General features: G+C 48.9%; 1 protein-coding gene across 1 annotated transcript; it reads right to left on the bottom strand.

The window, feature by feature from the left end:
* Window positions 1-547: 547 nt before the first annotated feature.
* Window positions 548-21,076, bottom strand: APLN (apelin). Its single transcript, XM_038748554.1, has 3 exons — window positions 20,622-21,076; window positions 8,305-8,475; window positions 548-3,989 (listed from the first exon to the last, which is right to left on the bottom strand). The coding sequence occupies exons 1-2, from the start codon at window positions 20,686-20,688 to the stop codon at window positions 8,309-8,311; spliced, it is 234 nt and encodes a 77-aa protein (XP_038604482.1). The 5' UTR covers window positions 20,689-21,076; the 3' UTR covers window positions 548-3,989; window positions 8,305-8,308.
* Between the last annotated feature and the right edge of the window lie 2,463 nt (window positions 21,077-23,539).

Below are 23,539 nucleotides of genomic sequence, written 5' to 3'. Positions count from 1 at the left end.
CTCATAAAATAAGGGTTCATTTTTACTCTTTATTATAAAGATGTATTTACACAGAACAGTCTTTACAAACACAGTGAACAACAGTTACCAAAAGGGAGCAATTTCTCAAAGAAAAAGCTTTTATATTTTGTATAAATTAGCATAAGAACCATAAACAACCATCTTAAATATTTCACAAGAACCATTTCCTCCTCTGGCCTGTTTCTGCTCTCTTCCCCACCCCCCACATTTCCCTGAATGTCCTGGCCTCTGGGAGCAGTACTGCAGATCATATGCATGTTAAATGTCCTGGACCTGGGGCTGATTGGCCAGAGCCCAAACTGCTGCAGGTCATGGCAGGACTGCAGCCTAGCTGAAGTTGATAAAGCAGAAAGATTTGGGGGGCGGGGTGTGTGTGTGTGTGTGTGTGTGTGTGTGTGTGTGTGTGTGTGTGTGTGTGTGTGTGTGTGTGTGTGTGTGTGTGTGTGTGTGTGTGTGTGTGTGTGTGTGTGTGTGTGTGTGTGTGTGTGTGTGTGTGTGTGTATATATATATATATATATATATAAGAGGACACACAAGCCAACTGGGGGAAGTGGTTCTGAAGGGATCCCTCTATAGCTCTGGCTTCTCCCCCTGCCCCCAACTTGGGGAACTTGAGGACACAGAAATCCAGGGCAAAGAAACTCTCTTCACGGAACCCTGAGGGAGGTGAAATAGTCAATCATATTTGACCGCTTACTGCGTGCAGAGCTCCGTACTAAGTGCTTGGAAGAGTACAATATAACAAACAGACATTCCCTGCCCACAGTGAGTTTGCAATCTAGAGGGATAGCACCCAGATTTAGCTTCAGAAAGCAGCTGCTGCCAGGGCCGCCAAGCAGGGAATAGCCCAAAGCCAATGACAAGGCTCAGAACCTAAGGAGAACCAGGCAATCCCTAGACTCTGACTCAGTGACATTGATGACCCAGTCCCTACTATACCACTTCACCGAACCTGCCCAGATCCCCCTGCTGCCACTCTGGGCAGGGTCATGCTACAAAACATCCCAAGGAGTGAAGGGCATGGTTGCAGTGAGAAGGGGTGTGTGCCTCGACATACAAACCCTCTAGCTGGCTGGACACATCCAGGTGGGCAACCCCAGGGTCAGGGCAGAGTTGCCCCCTCTGGTAGTTGGCAGCCAGCCAGGAGATTGCACCATGGGAAAGTGTTCTCCAACCTGTCTCCTGTTCCAGACCCTCAGTTCTCCTGGTTCACTCAGCTTCCCCAGCACCCAGCAAAATTGGAAATCCCGGGGCTGTCTCCTCAACTGGGTGGGAAAATGGTGGCCAACTGGGAGGCAGCCTGAGCACAGGGAAAACCTTGGTTTGTTTCACAGCTGTTGGGGTAGCTACTGGTCAGATCCATGAGGCTCTGGAACCTGAGCCCCCCAATTTCAGGCTCTACTTCAATCAATAAAACCCAGCCCCCTTTCCCAATATGCCAAACTCCATAGGATCTAAATTAAGGTCCTTGAGGGCAGGCATCTTGTCTACCAACTTGGTTGTATTCTTCCAAGTACTCAGCAGTGCTCTGCACACCACAAGCACTCAACAAACACCACTGATTAATCAACCTATGATCTTAGGGCTCAGTATCATTCCCGTGAATCTGCCCCCCAAATCTGTTGGGGTCACTAAGCTCCCAGTCCTCTGGCTAGCCCCCCTACCTCAATCCTAAACCTTGTCATAAAACCCCATTGCAGTCAGCTGAAATTTCCCACTCCCCAAGACCTCTTTCCCAGTGATCTTGAGGAAGGGGACGCTGCAGAGAAGAAACAAGGGGCTTCTTGCTGCTTTATGGAACAGCCAACCCAGCCCACTTCTCCCCTCTCCCTAACCTCCCACCCAACACATCCATCAACCAAATCAAAAATCAGGGACCGGGACAACAAAGCTAAGTCTGTCAAAGTGGTAGTGGCTCTCACCATAGCATTTCCACTCCACTGTGCTGGGAGGCCGGCAGTTTCAAGGAGATGGGCCATGAGGGGCTAGCTGCTGGGACAGGCAAATCGAAGCTCCCAAAGTTGTTTTGGTTGCATCAGGTTTAAATGCTAGTGGCCACTTAAGCCAGAAATGGGAAGAAGAGGTCACTAGGTCAAAGCATTTAAAGCTCTCTCTTGGCCCTTAAAAAAAAAAAAACATTAAAAAACATCATTCTTCCTTTGAGTTAAAAAGCTCTCACCCCTTTTTCAAACTATCTGATTTGGTTGTACTGTCAAATACCTGTAATAATAGGCCATCACATGGTTGGGGAACGGAATACTGACAAGTCACAGGGAGTTACGCAGGTATGCTAGGCTGGTATACTGAATACACCCAGCGGGTTATGAAGGTATACTGAATGGCTATAAAATATAACACGAAAGCACCAAATATATGAAATGCTGTGCCACTGAGGAGTAGACCCTGAACCTGGGGCTGGCCGGGGTGAAGGGCACAGACCAGGAGACTTTGGAGTGAGGGCCTGGTCCTGGGATAATTGAAAAGAAGGGCACGTTCTTTGACGCACCTTGTGACTGTCTCTTGGCATCAGAGAATACAAATCTTCCATGTCCACCCTGGATCCCCATCAGAGATGGAAATAATAAGATTTTCTGTGATCACCTGCCACCTCCTCCCTGGCACTGGTACCTGGGCAGGGCAGGGGATGGGGCCAGATTCTGCCATGATGTCTGGTTTCTTGCCTCAAGAAAGGTCAGGGATAAGCACACATCCTCCCTGCCAAGTCTCCAAAATAGACCTCATGGGGGAATGGGCATCACCTGGAAGACTTCTGCCCTGTAACATGTCCTTTGGCACAGGGAAAACCCGAGAGAGAATTCTGGGACTGCAGCCTCTCCGGACACCCCAGGTGCCCACAATCGTGGGTTTGGCTTGGAGAAGGAGGATGAGACAAGACTAGGGACTGGGCCACTCCAGATGGCTGAGAGAAGGAATTTCAGTTTTCCAAACTTTTAAATCCAAGAGCTTTGGAGGTTTCAGCACCTAGAGAATAAATAAACACCCCCAAAATCCATTATCTTAACAAAAATAACTTCCTTTGACTTTCTATATATACGTATGTACTTATATATATATCTCTTATCTTTTTTAAATTTCTAAAAGGGAGAGGGGAGGAGGAAACATACAACATAAAGGCAAGGGGAGACAGGGGCATTTCCCCCAAAGAGGAACAGCCCCATATGACAAAGTGCTTCTTGTTCAAGCTGCGTTCTCACCCCCTCATCACACCCCTCACCCTCAGCTGAGCAAGGACACAGCTGTTCTTTTGGCTGTCCCCACCTCACACCCTGAGGAGAGAGATCCGAGGCTTTGGCCAGACACCAAGGATAGGTAGACTCTTCACGTCAGCGGCTTTTCCCAATAGAGCTAACACCACCGCCCCCACCAAATTAATTAACCCAATCAATTGAGACAGAGTCTTCACCCCAAGGCACAGCTTCCCCACCCAATTCCCCCCCAAGGGATCCCAGAGGCTCCCTATACAGCAATTCCTTCCCCAAGCAAGCAGTCTTCTGAGGCCTGGATTCCCCCTCCAGCCCCATCTCCACTAGTTGATCTGACCCAAGCAAGCTCAGGGACTTTTGAGGGGAGAATCCGGGGAGACAAAAGACACAGCTGCTTCGGGATACATGGTGCTGAGAGACAACTTCTCAAACTGGGGTTGGTGGGAGGCAGGGACACATAGTGAAGAGGGGATTGCGGGAGGAGGCCGGAGCAGGATGGGGAAGATGGAAAACAGGGAAGGATGAAGGCAGGGAGAAGGCCTAGAGGTCAGATTCAGGAAAGCCGAACCAGACGCAGGATCACTCTGTCTTGGGCAGCTACATGGGGAGGTTGGCAGGTGGGAACAGCCTGGAGACATCAGCAGGAACGAGCCCCAAACTCAGGACCTGAAGACAAGCGGATCAGTCCATCAAACAAAGACGTGGATGGTGGGGTGGGGCAGATCCTTATCCCCTCACTGGTCCTACAAAATAAGCACAAGGAAGAAAGACCAGTCAATTGGGACACTCCAGCATAACCTCTCAAACAGGAAGTGGGTGGGATAATAATAATTGTGGTACTTGTTAAGCACTCACCATGTGCCGGGCACTATATAAAGCACGAGGGTGGACACAGGCAAATCGGTTTGGACACAGTCCCTTGTCCTACGTGGGGCTTAGAGTCCTAAACCCCAATTTACAGATGAGGTAACTGGGGCATAGAGAAGTTAAATGACTTACCCAAGGTCACACAGCAGATAAGACAGCAGACAAGAACCGGAATTAGAACCCATGACCTTCTGACTCCCAGGCCTGTGCTCTATCCACCAGGCCATGCTGTAAAGTGTTGTCTGACAAGGAGGCAACACCCCTCCCCCACCACCCTCCAGCTATTCCCTTCGCTGTCTGAATAAGTGATTCTCAACAGAAGCCAATTTCAGTCTCAGACAGGCTGGCAACTCATAAGCCTCTAGCTCACCAGCCCACTCCCAAATTGGTAATGGTGTGTCCAAGGTGGTGGTATGTATGTGTGTTGGGGGGGAGGGGAGGGAGACCTGCAGCTGGCTTCTCTTCCCTGGGGGAATACCACCCCTCTCCAACCCACCCTCTTCCCACTTACCACTAGAGGAAACTTAAGCCTTCCTACTCAAAGCAAGGAAAGTGAAGTTTTCTACCCGAAGTACACACACAACTTGAGATACAATTTGCGATCCTACATATGCCCCCCCAAAAAAACTGGGAATCAAACATCAATAACGGGAGCCATTGTTCAACACCTCATAGCTGGATTGGCACACATCTTGACGAAAACCCTGCCTATTTAACGTGGAGGAATTTTAAGTTACTCTGCTATGCTTGATTGAATTGACCGAAGTCTTTAATAATCAAATGAGGGCTGGTGGGTTACAAAGATCTCAAAGACAAGTTAGGTTATTTTGCTCAGGGCTGAGGCCCAGTGTTAACAATTGCTTCCCAATGAGTCAGTAAAGGAGCCATGAAGACAAGGACACCACTGACCATGAAGTTCATCTACGAGGACTTGCATGGTTGAAAAAGCCAATGAAGGATCCACATCCTGGCCACATTGTTGTGTTGTGATCATACACAAAACTCACAATTAATACATTTTCTTCCTCATTCAATGGGACATGTGCTCTCCCAAAGAGACTGTCTGGGTTTACCACAGGAGCTTGGGCTGGGGGAAAGAAAGAATGGGGCAGAGTTCCTGCAGACTGTCCTGAGACACTGCCCTTCAGTGGGAAACAGGAGTTGGGGGCTTCAGAGCAATCCCCACCCCCCCATCCCAAGCCCCCAAGCCACAAACTCTGCAGTCCAGATTCCCTGACCTCCCTTGGGGAGGAAAATGAGGAAGGAGGTGAAGCATTGGCTTGATTTAACACAATACTTATCACGGTTTAATGGGCTACTTTAAACATTTTTAAAACACTTCCAAAGTCTTTATGGAAGTACTTATGGCAATATTTACTGGGCTCCTAAACTGAATGGGATATTGACCGATACAATTGAAGTGAAAGAAGTCCTTTTACTCCACTGACAATCAGAACCAGATTCAGAAAGACCCATACAAATATGAATGGAAGAGGCAGCATGAACGTGGATTCACTCCTATTCCCGACCCTGGAGCTCCCTGGTGGCCTGTGGAGACTGCCACCCAACGCTAGCTATCAGGCTGCTCTGGGTCTGGGAGTCCGAAGGACCTAGATTCAAATCCCAGCTCTGCCATTTCTTTTCTGGTTGACCTTGGGCAAGTCCCTTAACTTCTCTGTGCCTCAGTTATCTCCTCTTTAAAATGGGATTAAGAATGTCAGCCCCATGAGACCGGGACTGTGTCCAACCTGATTATGTTGTTATCTTCTTATTATGCACAGTTCTTTACACAGTGCTTGGCACCTAGTAAAACGCTTAACCAAAAAAAAAGTGCTCTTGCTCAGACTTTTCAGTTGGATATTTTCCAGTTCCCTACCCCTCTGCACAGGGTGCGTGTGCATATGTGCACATTAAACCTGATGGAAGAGTTAGGGGAGGCGGGGAAAAAGAGCAAAAGGGAACTTCAGCTGAATGCCAGCTGTGAGTGGGGCTACTGAGAGGGTGAGTGGGAAGGTGGGGGGACGGGGGGAGGGGGAGGAGTCCCTCTCCTCAGCACAGGTTTAGGGTGAAGATTCTTTCTCCTTCATCCTTAAGAACAGATGCTCCAGGAAACAACGTGGTAAATCACGCCTAGGGGAATTTCATGCTTAGGAAGTAAATTGTGATCATTTAGCTTGTCTCCCCCATAGCTGCTGGAGGAGAACTCTAGGATTCCCACTGAGCTAATTAGTAAGTGAACACAATCTATTCAAATAGATTAGGGAAGGACTTTTCTTTCCAAAGTGGCGTGACACTGCACAGGGACCTTTATTCCCTTCGAAAGAATCCAGTGTGTCTTTGGAGCTACCTTCTTTGGCTTCATGACCCTTTTTTCAGATGTCAATATCCACCCAAAGCCCCTTCAGTTTCAACTGTCACAGGGCTTCAATCCAGGGATTTCAGGAATTGTTGTGTTTTTTTGTTTAAATGAAAAGGGAAAATGTCTGCCACTTCTAAGAAAAAGGAAGATTATTGACTATTGAAGTATTGTAAGTTTGTTGCCTAACCGTAATCTGTATCTCCCTCAGTCGCCTGAATCCATCTAAAATGAACTTTAAAAAAGAGCCCCAGAGTTTTCATTCATTTCTGATTATGGGTTTTTTTGACTGTGAAAAAATCCATGTTTGGGTGGGACATCATTTTTCCCTGAAAATGTATAGCAGCAAAGACTTATGAGTAGTGTTTGCAATTTTTTTATGGACTTTCATGAAAACAGTGATTAGAAATCCATCTTAATAAAATATTTGGTGGAACAGAGCTGTCTAAGCAGAGAGCCAAAGGAGGACCAGGAAAATATAGCAAAGGAGCCTCCAGTCACAATATCTTACATATCCTAGATCTAGGCTGTTAGGAAACTATTGAAGATTACACTGCAAAAGGCAAATTACTGAGGAAACTAATAACTCGAGCATCTCCAGTTGTGAGAATATGGATACCACTTGGTAAAGAGAAGCAGCATGGCCTACTGGACAGGGTATGGGCCTGGAAATCAGAAGGATCTGGGTTCTAATCCTGACTCTGCCACTTGCCTGCTGTGTGGCCTTGGGCCTCAGTTACCTCATCTGTAAAATGGGGATTAAGACTGCGAACCCCATGTGGGACAGGAACTCTGTCCAACCCAATCCACCCCGGCACTAAGTACAATGCCTGGCACATAGTAAGCACTTAAAAAGAATACTATCACAGTGGAGGATGTTGACATCCCCTGAAGCCTCTTAATTTATATTTGGAAAGATGGTCTGGGTACCAGAGGCAGAAAGTTCTTCTAAAGTGACACCTCAGACCAATTTACTAGTTCTTTGATGGGCTTCCACAAGGGAAAGAGAACCCGTGGGGAGCGGCTAGTCCCGTGGGTGTCAGTGGCCCAAGCTCTGGATCCCACTCTGATGGACTAGTAGTTTTAAATAATAATAATTGTGGTATTTTTAAGTGCTTACCATGTGTGCTATTATGTGATAAAGTAGGTACAGGATAAACAGATCAGACTGTCCCTGTCCCACATGGGGCTCACTAAGAAGGGAGAACATGTGTTTAATCTCCATTTTACAGATGAGGAGACTGAGGCACAGAGAATGTGCCTGATGTCACTCAGCAGGCAAGTGGCAGATTTACCTGGTCTTCCCTCCCATCACTCTCCTGCTCCTCTCTGCCTTTTCCAACGCCTCCTTCTCCTTTAGATTCCACCATCTCCCTCCTATCCACTTTTGTTTCCTTCCATTCATTCCCCTCTATTGCTCCTTCCTACAGGGAGGGAGAGAGTGGTAAATGAGAAACATTTCATTTTAGACAGATGTTCCAGCTCAGTGGAAAGAGCACGGGCTTGGGAGTCAGAGGTCATGGGTACTAATCCCGGCTCTGCCACTTGTCAGCTGCATGACTTTGGGCAAGTCACTTCTCTGTGCCTCAGTTCTCTCATATGTAAAATGGAGATTAAGACTGTGAGCCCCACGTGGGACATCCTTGATTACCTTGTATCCCCCCAGTGCTTAGAACAGTGCTTGGCACATAGGAAGCGATTAACAAATACCGTTATTATTATTATTATTATTAGCCAGATGGCTAGGAAACAAGGCATTTCCCCATCCCAAGGCAAGTCCTTCCAGGATTTTCCCAACCTGTTATGAACAGGCTCTCCACCTGGGGCTCAGTTACCTGCTCAGAAAGGCATCGGCCCCTTGTGCGAGAGCCGGGGTCTGGGTCGGCGGAACTTCCTCCGGCCCCCCTGCCGGGGCCCCGCGCCGTTCCTCATGGTCTTTGGTTGCACCAGGTGGCGGATGTGCCCCTCCTCCAGTTCTCTTCCATCAGAAGCCTCGGGCAGTGGTCCTGTGGACAGGAAGTCAGTCAGTCAGTCATATTTATTGAGCACTTACAGTATGCAGAGCACTGTACTAAGCACTTGGGAGAGTACAACAACAGACACATTCCCTGCCCATGACAAGCTTGCAGTCTAAAAGAAGTCAAGAGGAAGCAGCATGGCATAGGGGATTGGGTTCTAATCCCTGCTTTGCCACTTGTGTGCTGTGTGGCCTTGGGCAAATCACTTCACTTCTCTGTGCTTCAGTTACCTCATCCATAAAATGGGGATTAAGACTGTGCACCCTATGCGAGACAGGGATTGCGTCCAACCCAATTTGCTTGTATCCACTCCAGAGCTTAGTAAAGTGCCTGGCACATAGTAACTGTTTAACAAAAACCATTATTATTATGAGTATTATTTAGGGGGGGGGGGTGTGCTTATAGTTTAGAGGAAGGAGGTCGTAAACAAAAGAGAGCTTGCTGGCCCTCATAGCTGACCCCTTCCTGCACTGGCCCCAAAAAGCTCTTTGGTAGCCAGTTGTTTTTCCTTTAGCTTCTCAGAGTAGCAGCATGACCTAGTAGACAGAGCGCAGGACGAGGAGTCGGAAGACCTGCTCTGAAATCAGAAGTCGCCTCTCTGGCATTTGTCTGCTGTCGGACCTTGGACAAAAATCACTCCTCAGCCTCAAATTCCTTATCTGTAAAATGAGAATTCAATATCTGTTCACCCCATCCCCCAAACTTTGGACTGCAAGCCCCATTTGGTACATGGGCTGGATCTGATTGAATAGTACCTATCCCAATGCTTGGCACCTAGTAAATCAATCAATCAAATTTATCGAGCGCTTACTGTGTGCAGAGCATTGTACTAAGTGCTTGGGAGAGTAGAATATACAATATTAAAGCTGGTAGAAATGTAGACATGTTCCCTGCTCAAAAGGAGCTTAAGTCACAATTCTTTTGTTCTAGGATTCTCTTTATCTCTTTTGTGGGGGGCCAGCCCAGAAATTCCAAGGTTTGGAGTCTCCTCCTTATTCGGTCTCTCTGCTGCCTAGCTTAGACCTTCTGGACCCAAGTGATCTTTCCCTTCTTTCAACCTGGCCTCCTCCCAGGCCCTGAACAAGAAACCCTTGAGTTTTCTCACCCTACAAATGCCTGCTGAACCACAAATAAAAGCAGGCCTCACTGAGCTTCTACTTACATCAACCACTGGAATAATAATAAATAAGGGTAACTGTGGTATTAGATGAGCCCTTACTTGTGCCAGGCACTGAACTAAGCACTTGAGTAGATACAAACACGATCACATCAGAAAAAGTCGCTGTCCCACATGGGGCTCACCGCCTAAGAGGGGGAACAGATATCTAAGCCCCATTTTACAGATGTGGAAACAGGCACAGAGCAATGAAGTGACTTGCCCAAGGTCACACAGCAGATAAATGGCAGAGCCAGATCAGAACCCTGGTCACCTGACTGGGTTCTAGAAGCAGCAGGTAGGGCCCCAGGACTCCTGTTTTCTCTCTGCTCCATCACACTGGTTTCCTTTCGCTCTCCTCCATAGAATCTTCCCATTATCAATGGTATTGATTGAACCCTTACTGTGTGCAGTGCATTGCATTAAATGCTTCTAAGAGTACAATACAGAATTGGTAGACATGTTCCCTGACTAGAACAAGCTTACAGTCGAGAGGGGCAGACATTAATATAAATAATTTATAGTATAATGTATAGTTTAGATGATAATTTTTAATACATAATGTATAGATATCCCAGTTTATCTGGGGTATCGCACCACCAAAATGGCTGAGAAGGCTGTTTCCTCCCGGGGAAGGAAGAGTTGCTAAAATTAGTTTCCCTGGATTGGTGGAAGAGGAGGTCTCCTCCCTGATGCAGCCCCCTGCTCTGACTTCATCCCACTTCCTTCCTCCTGCCATTATTCTAGCTGGGGCAGGAGGGGTTATTTTTGGGGAAAAAGTAGGAAGTTTCAATCTCCTCCTGTCAACTCCAGATGTCACTGGGGCTCTGTCTCTTCCTCATGCACCCGCAACGTGCTCCCGTCCACTTACATCTTCCTGGAACCACTCAGCCCATTCTTGGCTTTCTCTAGGAAGTGCCTGCCCTCAACTCCCAGGAAGAAATCCATAGCAACTTACAGGAAGTCACGTCTGGAGCCTATCACTCCCCTCTTCATTAATAACTGTCATATTTTTGAAGCACTTACTATGTGCCAAACACTGTACTAAGCATGGGGGTAGATAAAGGTAATCAGGTTGGATGCAGTCCCTGTCCCACATGGGGCTCACAATCTTAATCCCCATTTTACAAATGAAATAATGGAGGGACAGAGAAGTTAAGTGACTTGCCAAGTCAAATAGTAGACAAGTGGAGGAGCTGGGATTAGAACCCAGGTTCTTCTGACTCCAAAGCCTGTCTTCCATCCACTAGGCCATGCCGCATCATCATTATCATCAGTGGTATTCATTGGTGAGTGCTTACTGTGTGCAAAGCACTGTACTAAGTACTTTCATTCATTCAATTGTATTTATTGAGCGCTTACTGTGTGCAAAGCACTGTAATAAGCACTTTGGAGAGTACAATACAACAATAAACAAGACACATTCCCTGCCTACAATGAGCTCACAGTCTTGGTGGGGACACAGACATTAGTATACGTAAATAAATTAAGAAATTACAGATAGGTAGGTGTGTGTACATATATAGACACATATATACATACATATGCATACATACATATATGCTCCGTGGGGCTGGAAGATGGCAAAAATACTTGAAAAGTGCTTGGGAGAATACAATGCAACAGAACTGATAGACATTCCCGACCCACAATGAGTTTACAGTGAACTCTCTTCCCTCTCTTCTTGGGGTTTGGGGGCTACCCCATGATTGACACCCTTTCAACTTGTTAAAACTTCCCTCTGACCACCTCAACTGATTCTCCCAGCACTCTCTGTCCCACTAGGCACCCGGCAGCCAGGCCAGACAGTAATCTCAAATTGAGAAGGGCTGCAAATGGGAGCCCAGGTTCAGGACCTAAAACTGCAACCCCAAGCCCTGCTGACCACATGACTTCCTTAGTTTTGATCGGTACCTCAGTTTCCCCAGAAAATCAGAGTCAAGTGGGCTGACCCCAACGGGAATCCTTGCAAGGCCTCGGCAAATGTCAAAGGGCTAAATGTTAGAGTTCCTTATTCTCCCTGTCCTGAGGCAGTGTGCTTAAGCACTTAGTACCTTGCTTTGCATGCAGTAAGCGCTCAATAAATGACTGAATGAATGTCTTCAAGTCCCCATGTGACGATGCAGTCCTAAGGGTTGCACCCTGACGGGAGCTGATTGGGATGGGGGTGTTTGTGTACCTCCAAACCACTTAACAGAACTGGTTTCATCTGAAACTAAAGCAACAGCCTCAGGTGGCTCCAACCCTTCTCTGCTCTTTCATTTTAGGCAAGTCCCCTCATTTCTCTGGGCCTCAGTTTTCTCACCTGAAAATTGGGGATTAAATCCTACTCCCTTCAACTGAGATCGTGAGCCCCATATGGGGCAGGGGCTATGTCCAACTTGAATATCTTGTATCTACTCCAGAGTCTGGGGTAAGAGCTTAACCGACAGCAAAATGATCATTAAAGGAGGAAGGAGAAGGAAGCCATATGCTGCCCAGAGATAATGATAATTATGGCACTTGTTAAGTGCTTACTCTGTGTCAAGCATTGTTCTAAGCTCTGGAGTAGATACAAGTTAATTAGGTTGGACACAGTCCCTGTCCCACATTGGGCTCACACTCCTCTTAATCCCCATTTTTTACAAATGAAATAATTGAGGCCTAGAGAAGTTGTGACTTGCCCATGGTAACACTGTATGCCATTCCTCCCTGATGAGGGCCATATCTGGATTTCCCCCACCTGTTTCTGAAGTCCTATGCCATAGGACTCAGCCCTGCCCTGGGATGGCTCCAGTCATACTGTTCCAGGCACATCCCTGACCCCCCATGACACAGAGTCCCGTGACCCACTGGAATGGAAGGCCGGTTCACAGCAAGGAGGCAGCAGGGAGGCCGGCTTCCTCAATGATGCCCCCTCTGGGAGCCATCAGGATGCTGTAGTACTTCCTAGAGTGCCGCTTCCTGGTCACCGGAAGCCAGATCACCTGCTTCCCAGAGCAGAGCCTGCCAGGAGCACTTCCCAGAGGGTGGCATACCCATCGCCATCAGAGCTTTGGGACCTCATTTTCACTCCACTTCCCATGCTGAAGGTCCCTTCTTCAGACCTGTCTTCCTCACAAATACCTCACCCCCATCACATGCTCATACACCTTACCCCCTGCCCCTTGTCTCTGCTTTCAGCCCATACTCAGCTCCACTTAAGTCTCCACACACGCTTCTCACTTCCCCTCCCCTCTGCCCGATCACAACATCCACATTCTAATCTCCCTCAGCCCCAGGTCCCTGGCTCCCTTGTGGTTTCGGCTCCCACCACGGCGCCTTCCTCCAGGTTCTTGATTCTGAGGGTCAGCCTCTGTAAGTCAAGGTACTTTCCATGCTCAGGACTCTTGGTCTGAGAGCTTTTTAAGTGTCACGTCTCGAGGGGGAGAGACAGAGAGAGAGAGAGACAGAGAGAGAGAGAGAGAGAGAGAGAGAGAGAGAGGTTTTTTTTGTAGGCGGGGGGCGGGGGGGGGGAACTGGTTCTTTCTAAGCCAGAGTCCCTGCAGAGATGCAATCCTGGTCAGATTGTCCAAAAAATGACACATACGCTTTGTCCATCTGGCTGGCAGATTCCAGAAAGCTGTGGAAATGCAGACTGACTATCACAAGAAACGCCCCGGACCCCACTGTGGCCTGAAATCTTCTTGGATGGGGAGAGGCAGAGGTGCTGCCCACTTAAAGCCAGTCATTTCACAAAGTGGCCCAATCACAGAGCAACTTCTTGCTCTCTGCCAGCATTATAGTGGCACAGAAGTCCGAAAGCCAACATGCTAGGGACAGAGCTCTGGTGGAAGGAGGGAGGACTGGACCTTCTTAGAGAGGCTCTCTGCCCTGCTGCTCTCATTCCCACCCCACCCCAAGCAGCTGGGCCTAGTGGAAAGAGCACGGGACTGGGAGTCAGAGGACCTGGGCTCTAATCCCAGCTCTGTCACTTGCCTGCTGCGTGACCTTGGGCAATTCACTTAACATCTCTGTGCCTCAGTTCCTCAACCTGCAAAATGGGAATTTTGTGCTCCCTCCTACGTAGAATATGAGCCCCATCTGGGACCTAATTATCTACCTCAGCACTTAGTAGCAGGCTTGGCACATAGTAATCACTTAACAAATAAAAACCGTGATTATTATTACTATTCCTCAGGTGTTACTCAGATTGTAGACTATGACTTCAGGGTTGCAGTAGAGACCCTAGCAACCCACCCTCCGGCCATGGGAAACGCTCCAAACTAGGGGAGACCCTGATAGATTAGCAACAAAGTCCCACCCAAAAGCTGGCTTGGCTGTTCAGTGTTGGTCAGTTAAACCAGCCATCAATCGACAGTATTGACTGGGTGATAAAACAGTGGGATGCACGTGTTACCAAGCTGTGCTAAATGCTGGGGTAGAGACAGTACAATCAGATCAGACCCAGTTCTGTCCCATGTGGGACTCACACGCCTGAGTTCTTTGTGCAGGGCACTGGACTGCTTCACCCCATTTATTTTTAGATTGCGTGAACCCCTTGAGGTCCAGGGACTGTGTCTACTTTTAAGCACTGCACTTTTTTCTCCAATATTTAGTACAGTGCTTTGCACACAGAGAGGCAGCCTGGCCTAATGGATAGAGCACAGGGCTGGGAATCAGAGGACCTGGGTTCTAATCCCGGCTCCACAACTTGCCCTGCTGTGTGATCTTGGGCAAATCACTTCACCCCTTTGTGCCTCAGTATCCTCATCTGCAAAATGAGAATTGGACAGGGAATGTATGTGTTATACTATATTCTCCCAAGCGCTTAGTACAATGCTCTGCACATAGTAGGTTTTGAAAAAATATTGACTGAGGATTGAATATCTATCGTCCCTCCTGCTTAGACTCTAGGCTCCACTGGTGACAGGGACTGTTTCTGGACTCATCTTGTATCTGCCTCAGCATGTGGCCCAGAGTAAGTGTTTAACAACACTGCAGTTGTTATTACTACACTATTACTACTACTGCTACTACTCTACTACCCCGACTGAGCCCTCTGCACTCAATAAATACGACAATGAATTTCTCTTATTCCCTCCCCCTTCTACATTGCCTATCGGCACCCTTGATATTCACCCCACCCTCGGTCCTACAGGACTTATGTGTATATCCAAAATTTATTTATATTAATGTCTGCCTCCCCCTCTAGAATGTAAACTCCTTGTGGGCAGGGATCATGTCCACCAACTCTGAACTATACTCTCCCAGGCACTTAGCACAATGTTCTGCACACAGTAAGTGCTCAATAAATATTATTGATTGATTGACCCTACTACTAGACTTTGTGAGGAATTCAAGTGACTGTCCTGCAGCTTATAGGAGGGAAAATTTGATCAGCCTAAAGCAAACCAAGAGAGGTAGACCCAAAAAGACAAGCTCAGGTGTGGCACTTGGGGTTCAGCTAAAGGCATTAAAGTCTTGTCGCGAGCCCAGCCCTCGTGTCTCATATTACTTTCCTATTGCTCCCGGGTGGGAGGGATGGCGAGCAGACCCATCTTTGGGTCCCCAGACAGCGGCACAAGCTCCCCATGGTGGAGACGGCACACTCCCAGTGTTGTTGTTGTTTTGCTCAGCTTTCCAAACCATGTCGTTCTGACAGGATGAGGCTTGTTATTGCCATGAAAAGCGCTTTGTCCAAGCTAAAAGGCACAGGGGAAAGGAAGAGCCATCAAATTCCTGTCAACAACATGTCAATGGCAAAACACCCATTAACTCTGGCCTGCCTTGGTTGGGCTGGCCTAAATCTTGCCCGGGTGGCTTGATTCTCGTTCATCACTTGTTCACCTGCTCTTGTTCCTGTGAACTAACTCCCTCCCAAGGCCGGATCCACGCGTCATAACTCTGCATTCAACACGAGGGGTCACTCCCTGGCTGGAGTCGGATGACCCGTTCCCGGAAAGGGAAGGACCTTGACTACAAAACCCACCCTAGTGTAGCACCTTCCAACTCCCACCAGAACAGGACCACCATATTCCTCCCTTCTACACTGCCCCAGCCAACACTCAATCAACCCTCCTAGGGTCGACTTCCAGAGGGTGAGGAAGAGAAGCAACAGGCCACAAAGAGCCTTGCTGGCTGGGTCAGTGCAAGAGACAACTGGTAATCCCTCAGTTGGACTTGAGAAGCTTTGCAGAGTGGAGACCTTACAATCAAGAGCAATGAAATCGATCCTATTTATTAAGCATTTACATGTGCAGAGCCCTATTCTAAGCGCTTGGGAAAGTATGGCGTAGTGGATAGAGCATAGGCCTGGGAGTGAGAAGGTCATGGGTTCTAATTCTGGCTGCCACTTGTCTGCTGGGTGGCCTCGGGCAAGTCACTTCACTTCTCTGTGCCTCACTTACCTCATCTGTAAAATGGGGATTAGGATTGCGAGCCCCATGAGGGGCAAGGGATGTGTCCAACCCAATTTGTTTATACCCGCCCCAGCGCTTAGTATAGTGCCTGGCACAGAGTAACTGCTTAACATATACCACAATTATTATTAACAGAGTCAGCAGATATGTTCTCTGCACACAAGAGTACTGGGATCTTGCCAGGGTCCTAGCAAGACTCACTTGGTGACAACGCAGGGAGCATAGCCAGATCCCTCTGGGACATAAGGTAACCATCCAGGGTTTGTAAAATGGCAGCTGCTCCGCCCACAGGTTGAAAAGATGAAATAGGGCTGAGGCAGTGCTCGGGACGGTGGCACCCTCCTCACCAACCATCTTGGGAAAGCTGCAGGATTTAGCGATTGGAAATCATCAGGCTGGAGGACACTTTTTTTAAAGTGGTATTTGCTAGTAAGCTATATGGCAGGCACTGTTCTAAGCACAAGGTAATCGGGTAGTCTTAATCCCCATTTTGCAGATGGAGTTACTGAGGCACAGAGAAGTTAAGTAACTTGTCCAATGTCACACAGCAGATAAGTGGAGGAGCTGGGAATAGAACTCAGGTCCTTCTAACTTCCAGGCAAGTGCTCTATCCACTACACCATGCTGCTACTCTTGACAGAGATTTGGTCACCCATTGGCCTGGCTGGCAAGTGAAAGGAGTTCATGTAGCACTTGAATCTTTTCCCACCAGGGTGAGACTACAGGGATCAGGGGGTGACTTACTCCTGTTATAGAGAAGGGCCCAATGGCTCTCCCCCTCATGTCTGTGGGTAAGGGAGAATGAGTCCTGCCTTTAATCAATGGCATTTACTGAGCGCTTATGAGCAGAACACTGCATAAATGCCTGGGGGAGTATAATACAACAGAATCAGTGGACATGTTCCCCATCCATAAAGAGCTTACAGTCTAGAGACTAACTCTTCCCCTGGCCTTTTCTCAGGAGAAAACTCCTTTTTTTATAATATTTGTTAAGCTCTTACTATAATAAAACACTGTTCTAAGTACTGGGGTAGATACACATTAATCAGGTCGGAGGCAGTCTCTGTCTCCCATGGAGCTCACAGCCTAAGTAGGGGAGAGAACAGGTATTGAATCCCCATTTTACAGTTGAAGAAACTGAGGCACAGAGAAATTGGGAGTTGCCCAAGGCCACAAAGAAAGCAATTGGCACAGATGGGATTAGAACCCAGTCTTCTGGCTCCCAGGCTAGTGCTTTAATCAATTAGGCCATACTGTTTCCCTTTATCCCTGGCTCCTCAGCCTCCATGGAAAGAACTGCTTCAAGGCAAACTTGGTGTGCACACACATTCACATGCCCTAGGGATTCTGAGTGGCTGCTTTGTGGACTGGGGGGTTCTGGTTGGGACACCCCCACCCAAGGGAAATTCTGGAGCCCACAGAATTGTCTTCCTTATCCCTGGGAGACTGACCTGGACCCAGGCTTACCCTTGGAAGGATAACACAACCCTGGAGAAATAGGACAAAGTATATAAATAGATACTTTAAATAAACCAGGAGAAGGAAATAAAAACGTAGCCAGAAACCAACAAGCAGCCTGCAGGTGCAGGCAATAATCTGGGACTGACCCCTTATTGGCTTCTCTCTCTTTTCTAATTTAACTAAGCAGGGTAGTCTGCCCTGCTTCTAGGGGCAGACTTGCTGCATCTTTTGAGTATCACTTACTCTCTACAGCCACCAAGATTCCTTCAGGGTCCAGGGTGACTCCTAAAGCCATAGCTCTACCAGGTGAGTCAAAAAGGGAGGTGACAAACCCCCTTTCACTTCTTGTACTTTTCCACATCCCTCCCCACCACCACACCATCCTCTACTCTTCTCCCTTCTTCCCCACTTGCTTTGGCATTTCATCTCAACTTCATCCCAGGCCTGAGGCAGAGCCTGAAGTTTAAGAGGGTCACCATTTGCTTTCACTCTCTACACTATAAGGTCATTGTGGGCAGGGAAAGTACCTACCAATAGTATAGGTATGCTCTCCCAAGCGTTTAGTACAGTGCTCTCTGCTCACAGCAAGCACTCATTAAGTAAGATTTGATTGCTGTCACCCTCAGTTCTCTCAGCCTTAGGTATGAACTACCCACCCTTGGGATCTTTTCATCCTCCTGTCCCTTCCCCCATCAGCTCCTGTAGCACAAAGAAACACTACTCCAGGCTGTCACAAACACCACCTAGGTCTCTGGCTCACTTTCAGTGCCACCTGACTGCACTTCCTACTTTAGCAACCCTCCTCCTCTCATTGACTTGCCCTTTGCTGCCAGAGATCTTGCTCAGCCCAAACTGGAAGTTTGAGGGCTCGTCCTCTTCGGGGGTGTTGGGTTTGCTTGAGTTAAAAGGAGCCTCCGACATTCAGGGCATGTCAACCCCCTCCTCAAAAATCTCCAGTGGTTGCCTATCAACCTATCAAACAAAAACTCCTCACTAGTGGCTTCAAAGCTCTCCATCACCTTGCCCCTTCTTACCTCCCCTTCCTTCTCTCCTTCTACATCCCAGACCGCACACTGCGCTCCTCTGGTGCTAACCTTCTCACTCTGCCTCAATCTCGCCTGTCTCATCAACAACCCCTGGCCCACGTCCTACCTCTGGCCTGGATCGCCTTCCCTCCTCAAACCTGCCAAGCAACCACTCTTCCCCACTTCAAAGCTCTACTGAAGGCACACCTCCTCCGAGAGGCCTTCCCAGACTAAGCCTTTTCCTTATCTCCCCCTCCCTTCCGCTTCACCTCAACTCGCTCCCTTTGCTCCATCCCCCCCTCCCTGCCCCACAGCACTTATTATATTTATAATTTTATTTTATTTATATTGATGCCTGTTTACTTGTTTTGATGTCCATCTCCCCGCCTCTAGACTGTAAGCCCATTGTGGGCAGGGACTGTCTCTATTGCTGTACTGTACTTTCCATGCACTTAGTACAGTGCTCTGCATACAGTAAATGCTCAATAAATGATTGAATGAATGTTTGGTGATGAGGGAAAGGTAGCGGTGGATGAGGATTGACGGCTCTGGCAGAGCAGGGGCTAATCCAGGTCAGAACCCAAGAGAAAGATTCCAAGTCTGTAAAAAGCTGTGTGGTATCTCAGGACTGGAATAGAAAGCCTGACAGAGGGCACAGGCTGAGCGGGACAAGGGGTTGTGGTGCAGAGGAGAAGGGGGAAAAATGGTGGGAGGACAGAGCTGAAAATAAAAACAGGATTGTTTGCAGGATGGGGCTGAAAACTACAGGTGTGAGGCAAGCAAGGCTGAGTATGTGGAATCTTAAACACACCCCTTCCTGGAGGCCACTGGCTGTCAGAGATGCCACATGTTTGCCAAGTGAAGAGAGGAGTGGGGTCTGATATAGGAATGCCTCAGCATTAAGAGAATGGCCAATTTTCGTCACATAAAATAAAATGATCTTTTTCCCCACATCAGATTCACAGGATGTCCTGAGGGATCAGAGTGGACTTAGGGGTCTTTGGAGGGGGATATGGATTTCTGGGCAAGAAGGAATCATCTACTTTCATTTAATGACCATCACCAGGATACTGGACATTATGTCATTGTGATTAGGCAAGGCACTTTCCCTGACCATACCAATCCTTTCCTTTGAACAAGCATAAGGAAACCGCCACTGCTGGTTGCTCAAGCGAATCAGTGGTTCGAGTGCTGCCTATGTGCAAAGAACTGTACTAAGTGCTTAGGAAAGTATAACACAACATAATCAGCGGACAGCTTCCCTCGCCATGAGTTTTACAGGCTAGAAGGATGCAGAGGATCCCAACTAGTTCACTCTAGAGGGTTCTTACCCTTCCAGACTGACTCCTCTCCTTCTGAGAGCTATTTTCTGTACTCATAGTCCTCACCTTTGCTGCCTGTGGGCAGGAGCTAGGGGGACTGGCTATCTACTCATAGCGGGAGACAGACATCCTTAGAAGGACCTTATGACCAGGTCCAGACTGGAGGGAGGAGGAGATCGGGAGCCCCTGGATAGTGGTTTTGGGGTGACCGGGAATGCCAGAAGGAGAGAGCTTGCATCCAGCCTCAGAGAAAACCGTAAATCCCTCTCTTCCAGGCAGAAAGAGCAGGGGCCTCCCTCCAAGATTTAGGGCTTTATGTTGGGAAACGGAGCAAGCCCTTTCTCCCGGGTGCTGCGGGCGGCTTCGGGGAAGACCCCCCTCAGCGTGGGGCCAGAAGGAGGATTGCTCTGACCAGCCCCGGAGGAGGAGAAACCGCAGAAGGAGGGGGAGAAAGCAAAAAGCTCCTGGCTTGCAAGGAGGCAACGACAGCTGGCTCCTCGCGGTTCAGCCTATGCAACAAGTGTCACGTCTGCATATGTGTCCATCTCCACGCATTCGCGCGTCAGTCCCGCAGCCCTCCATCCCTTAAGTGGAAAAAACCCAGGCGTTCCTTTATGCTCCGGCCTTCCCCCTCCACGACCCCCCGGCTGGGGCATTCGTTCCTCCGCTGAGCCAGTTGGCACGGAGAAGGACGTCCCCCAGTCCATCAACCCCCACTCCCACCCGTCTTGGTCGCCCCCCGATCCCCGGGGAGAACTTGAGCCAAGGGGGCGCAAGGGTCCTCACTCACCTCCACAGACTGCGGTCAAGGTGACCCAGAGCAGGAGGACAGCCAGCATCCAGAGCCGCGGATTCATGTTCCTCCCGCTGCTGGGGGGCGGGGAAGCCTGGGACCGGGGCCCGGAGCTGGGCTGCAAGCGCTTAGTCCAATGCTCCGCACACAGTAAGCGCTCAATAAATACGACTGAATGAATGAGGAGCCGTCCGGGCAAGGGGGGAGATCCAGAAAGGGGTGGGAGTCAGTGGGACAGACAGAGCGAGAGAGAGAGAGAGTAGGGGAGGGGGGTTGGGGTGCGTTTGGAGAGTGGGGATGCGTTTGGAGGAGTGTGGGTGCGTTTGGAGAGTGTGTGATTGCGTTTAGAGAGTGTGAGTTCGTATGGAGAGGGTGGGTGTATGCGTTTGGGGTGTGTGTGCGCGCGCGCCCTGGTGCCAAAACCCAGATGCGAGGAGGAGGAGGAGGGAGAGAGGCAGACAGGCAGCTGGTTTGCACGAGGCCCTCCTCGGGCCTCCTGCCTGCCGAGCCCGCCGCAGCCAAGTGCTGGCCGCTCAGTCCGGGGGCCGCATTTTGTAGGCCAGCCGCGAGGCTTGGAGCCGAGCCCACTTGGTCATGTGGTCAAGCCAGGGCCGCCCTCCCCCTCCCCACGCCCCCTCCTCCGGGAGGGCTGCCCCTTCACACCCACCTCCCGGGGGAGAGGACCCCAAGGGGGGACCGACAACAAAGGCGAGCGGGCCGGCGGGCGGCGGGCAGCCTCCCACAAACAGTGCCAGCACAATACCGCCTGGAACGGGGCCAGACGATTTCCAGAGACTTCAAGGATTCAAACGCAGGAAACGTTGGGAAAAACTTAACCCCTTCTCGCCTCGCTTCCTCCGCAGCTGTCAGGAAACTTTGGGAAGAGGGAGGAGAGCAGAGCTCCTGCTGCCCGTCTTCTCCCCCCTCTGCCAGCCTTGCCCACCGGCTTCCTCTCAGCTCCTCTTGGAGCATGGTACCCCAGAAGAATGGTCAACTGTGCCCTGCTTAGCTTGGCTGCAGGAGAAGGGGCTATCCCCTCCACACCCTGACCCACATCGCCGAAGCCTTAAGAAGAAGAAGAAGAATTATGGCTTTTGTTAAGCACTTACTATGTGCCAAGCACTGTTCAAAGCGCTGGGGGCGGGATACAAGGTAATCAGGTTGTCCCACATGGGACTCACAGTCTTGATTTCCATTTTACAGATGAGGTAACTGAGGCGAAGAGAAGTTAAGTGACTTGCCCGAAGTCACACAGCTGACAAGTGGCGGAGTTGGGATTAGAACCCATGATCTCTGACTTCCAAGCCCGGGCTCTTTCCTCTGAGCCACGCTGCTTCTCATCCTTCCCTGTTTGACATCCTGGCTGGGTTGTCTGTCCTCTGGATCATAATAATCCTAGTCTTTGGTGAGTGCTTACTATGTGTCAAGCTCTGGAGAGGATACAGTAGAAACAGGTAAGACATCAGCCCTGTCCCACATGGGGTTTGCAGTCTGCGGGTAGGAAGAGCAGGTATTTAATCCCCATTTCACAGATGAGATCACTGAGGCACAGAGATTCATTCATTCAATTGTATTTTTTGAGCACTTACTGTGTGCAAAGCACTGTACTAAGCAATTGGAGAGTACACTATAACAACAAACAGACACATTCCCTTGCCCACAACGAGCTCGCAGTCTAGAGATGTTCAGTCACTTGCCCAAGGTCACACAGCAGGTAAACGGCAGAGTTAGGATTAGAACTCGATGCAGCCAAACGCAATCTGACTCCCCAGGGCCCAGCAGGATTAGAGGTTTTGAGTTTTCTGTATGGAATCCAGACCCCTGGATTGCAACTCATAGAACCCCATCAATAAGGTGAATTTAGCTTACAAGGCAGGATCTGAGGCCCCATCATTTATTTTCTGTCAAGGTGAGGTCAGGGCTCCAGGTAGTGAACTAGAGCTAGTTCGCTAGCTTGGTTGAATCAATCAATGGTATTTATAAAGTGCTCACTCCAGGCTGAACGCGGTACTAAACACTTGGGAGGAGCGGAAAAGATAAGGAAAGAAGTGATAAGGGATTGGAGCTCCCCACGTGGGCTGGAGTGGGATGGAGCGAACACAAAACTGCATTTAGGCTGGAGTGAGAATGGAAGCATTATGGTTTACCAGGGTATTTAATGAGACAATATTCATTCAATTGTATTTATTGAGTGCTTACTGTGAGAAGAGCCTTTTACTAAGCGCTTGAGAGAGTACAGCACAACAATAAACAGACACAGTCCCTGCCCACAATAAGCTTACAGTTTGGGTGGCAGGAGGAGACAGGCAGAAATATAAATGAATAAATTACAGATACATAAGTAAGGGCTGTGAGACTATATGTGTGTGTATCAACTTTTTATTTTTGACATAGCCACTCAATAACTCTTATTTATCAAACACACTGTGTACAGAGTAAGTGCAGAGCACTGTACTAAGCACTTGGGAGAGTATGGTATAACAGAGTTGTAGAAATGTTCCCTGCCAACTTGTTGCCAACTTGTACTTCCCAAGCGCTTAGTACAGTGCTCTGCACACAGCACTCAATAAATACGATTAAATGAATGAATGAATGCCCACAACGAGCATTACACTCAGGGGTTTACACTCAGAGCAATGCCAGAGGGCCCTCCTTTCTCCTATGCCAACGGTCTGAGGCTACCACCATGCTGATCACAGGGTGAGAGTATCATTTTCTCTCTGCAGCACCCCAGACCCCTTCGGCCCTGGTTAGAACCAGTAGCTCTGTGGGCACCCTCCCCTCTCAGGATTAATTTTAGAACACCAGAGTCCAGACGGGTGGTTCAGACTGGACACAACAGCTGGGTAAAATGCATGAGGAGAGAGTGAGTTCTGTGCCAGGAGCCTGGCACAAGGGTAGAGGAGGGCACTAGA

Source organism: Tachyglossus aculeatus, chromosome 6 (assembly GCF_015852505.1).
Source record: "Tachyglossus aculeatus isolate mTacAcu1 chromosome 6, mTacAcu1.pri, whole genome shotgun sequence".
In the NCBI taxonomy this organism is placed as follows: Eukaryota; Metazoa; Chordata; class Mammalia; order Monotremata; family Tachyglossidae; genus Tachyglossus; species Tachyglossus aculeatus.
The sequence above is the reverse complement of the archived record's forward strand: the minus strand, read 5'-3'. Positions and strand labels throughout refer to the sequence as shown.

Bases quoted from the DNA above. Each gene is read 5' to 3' on its own strand.
- APLN (XM_038748554.1), bottom strand. From the start codon at position 20,688: ATGAATCCGCGGCTCTGGATGCTGGCTGTCCTCCTGCTCTGGGTCACC. The intron at 8,476-20,621 runs GTGAGTGAGGAC...TCCTGTCCACAG, and splicing joins CTTGACCGCAGTCTGTGGAG to GACCACTGCCCGAGGCTTCT.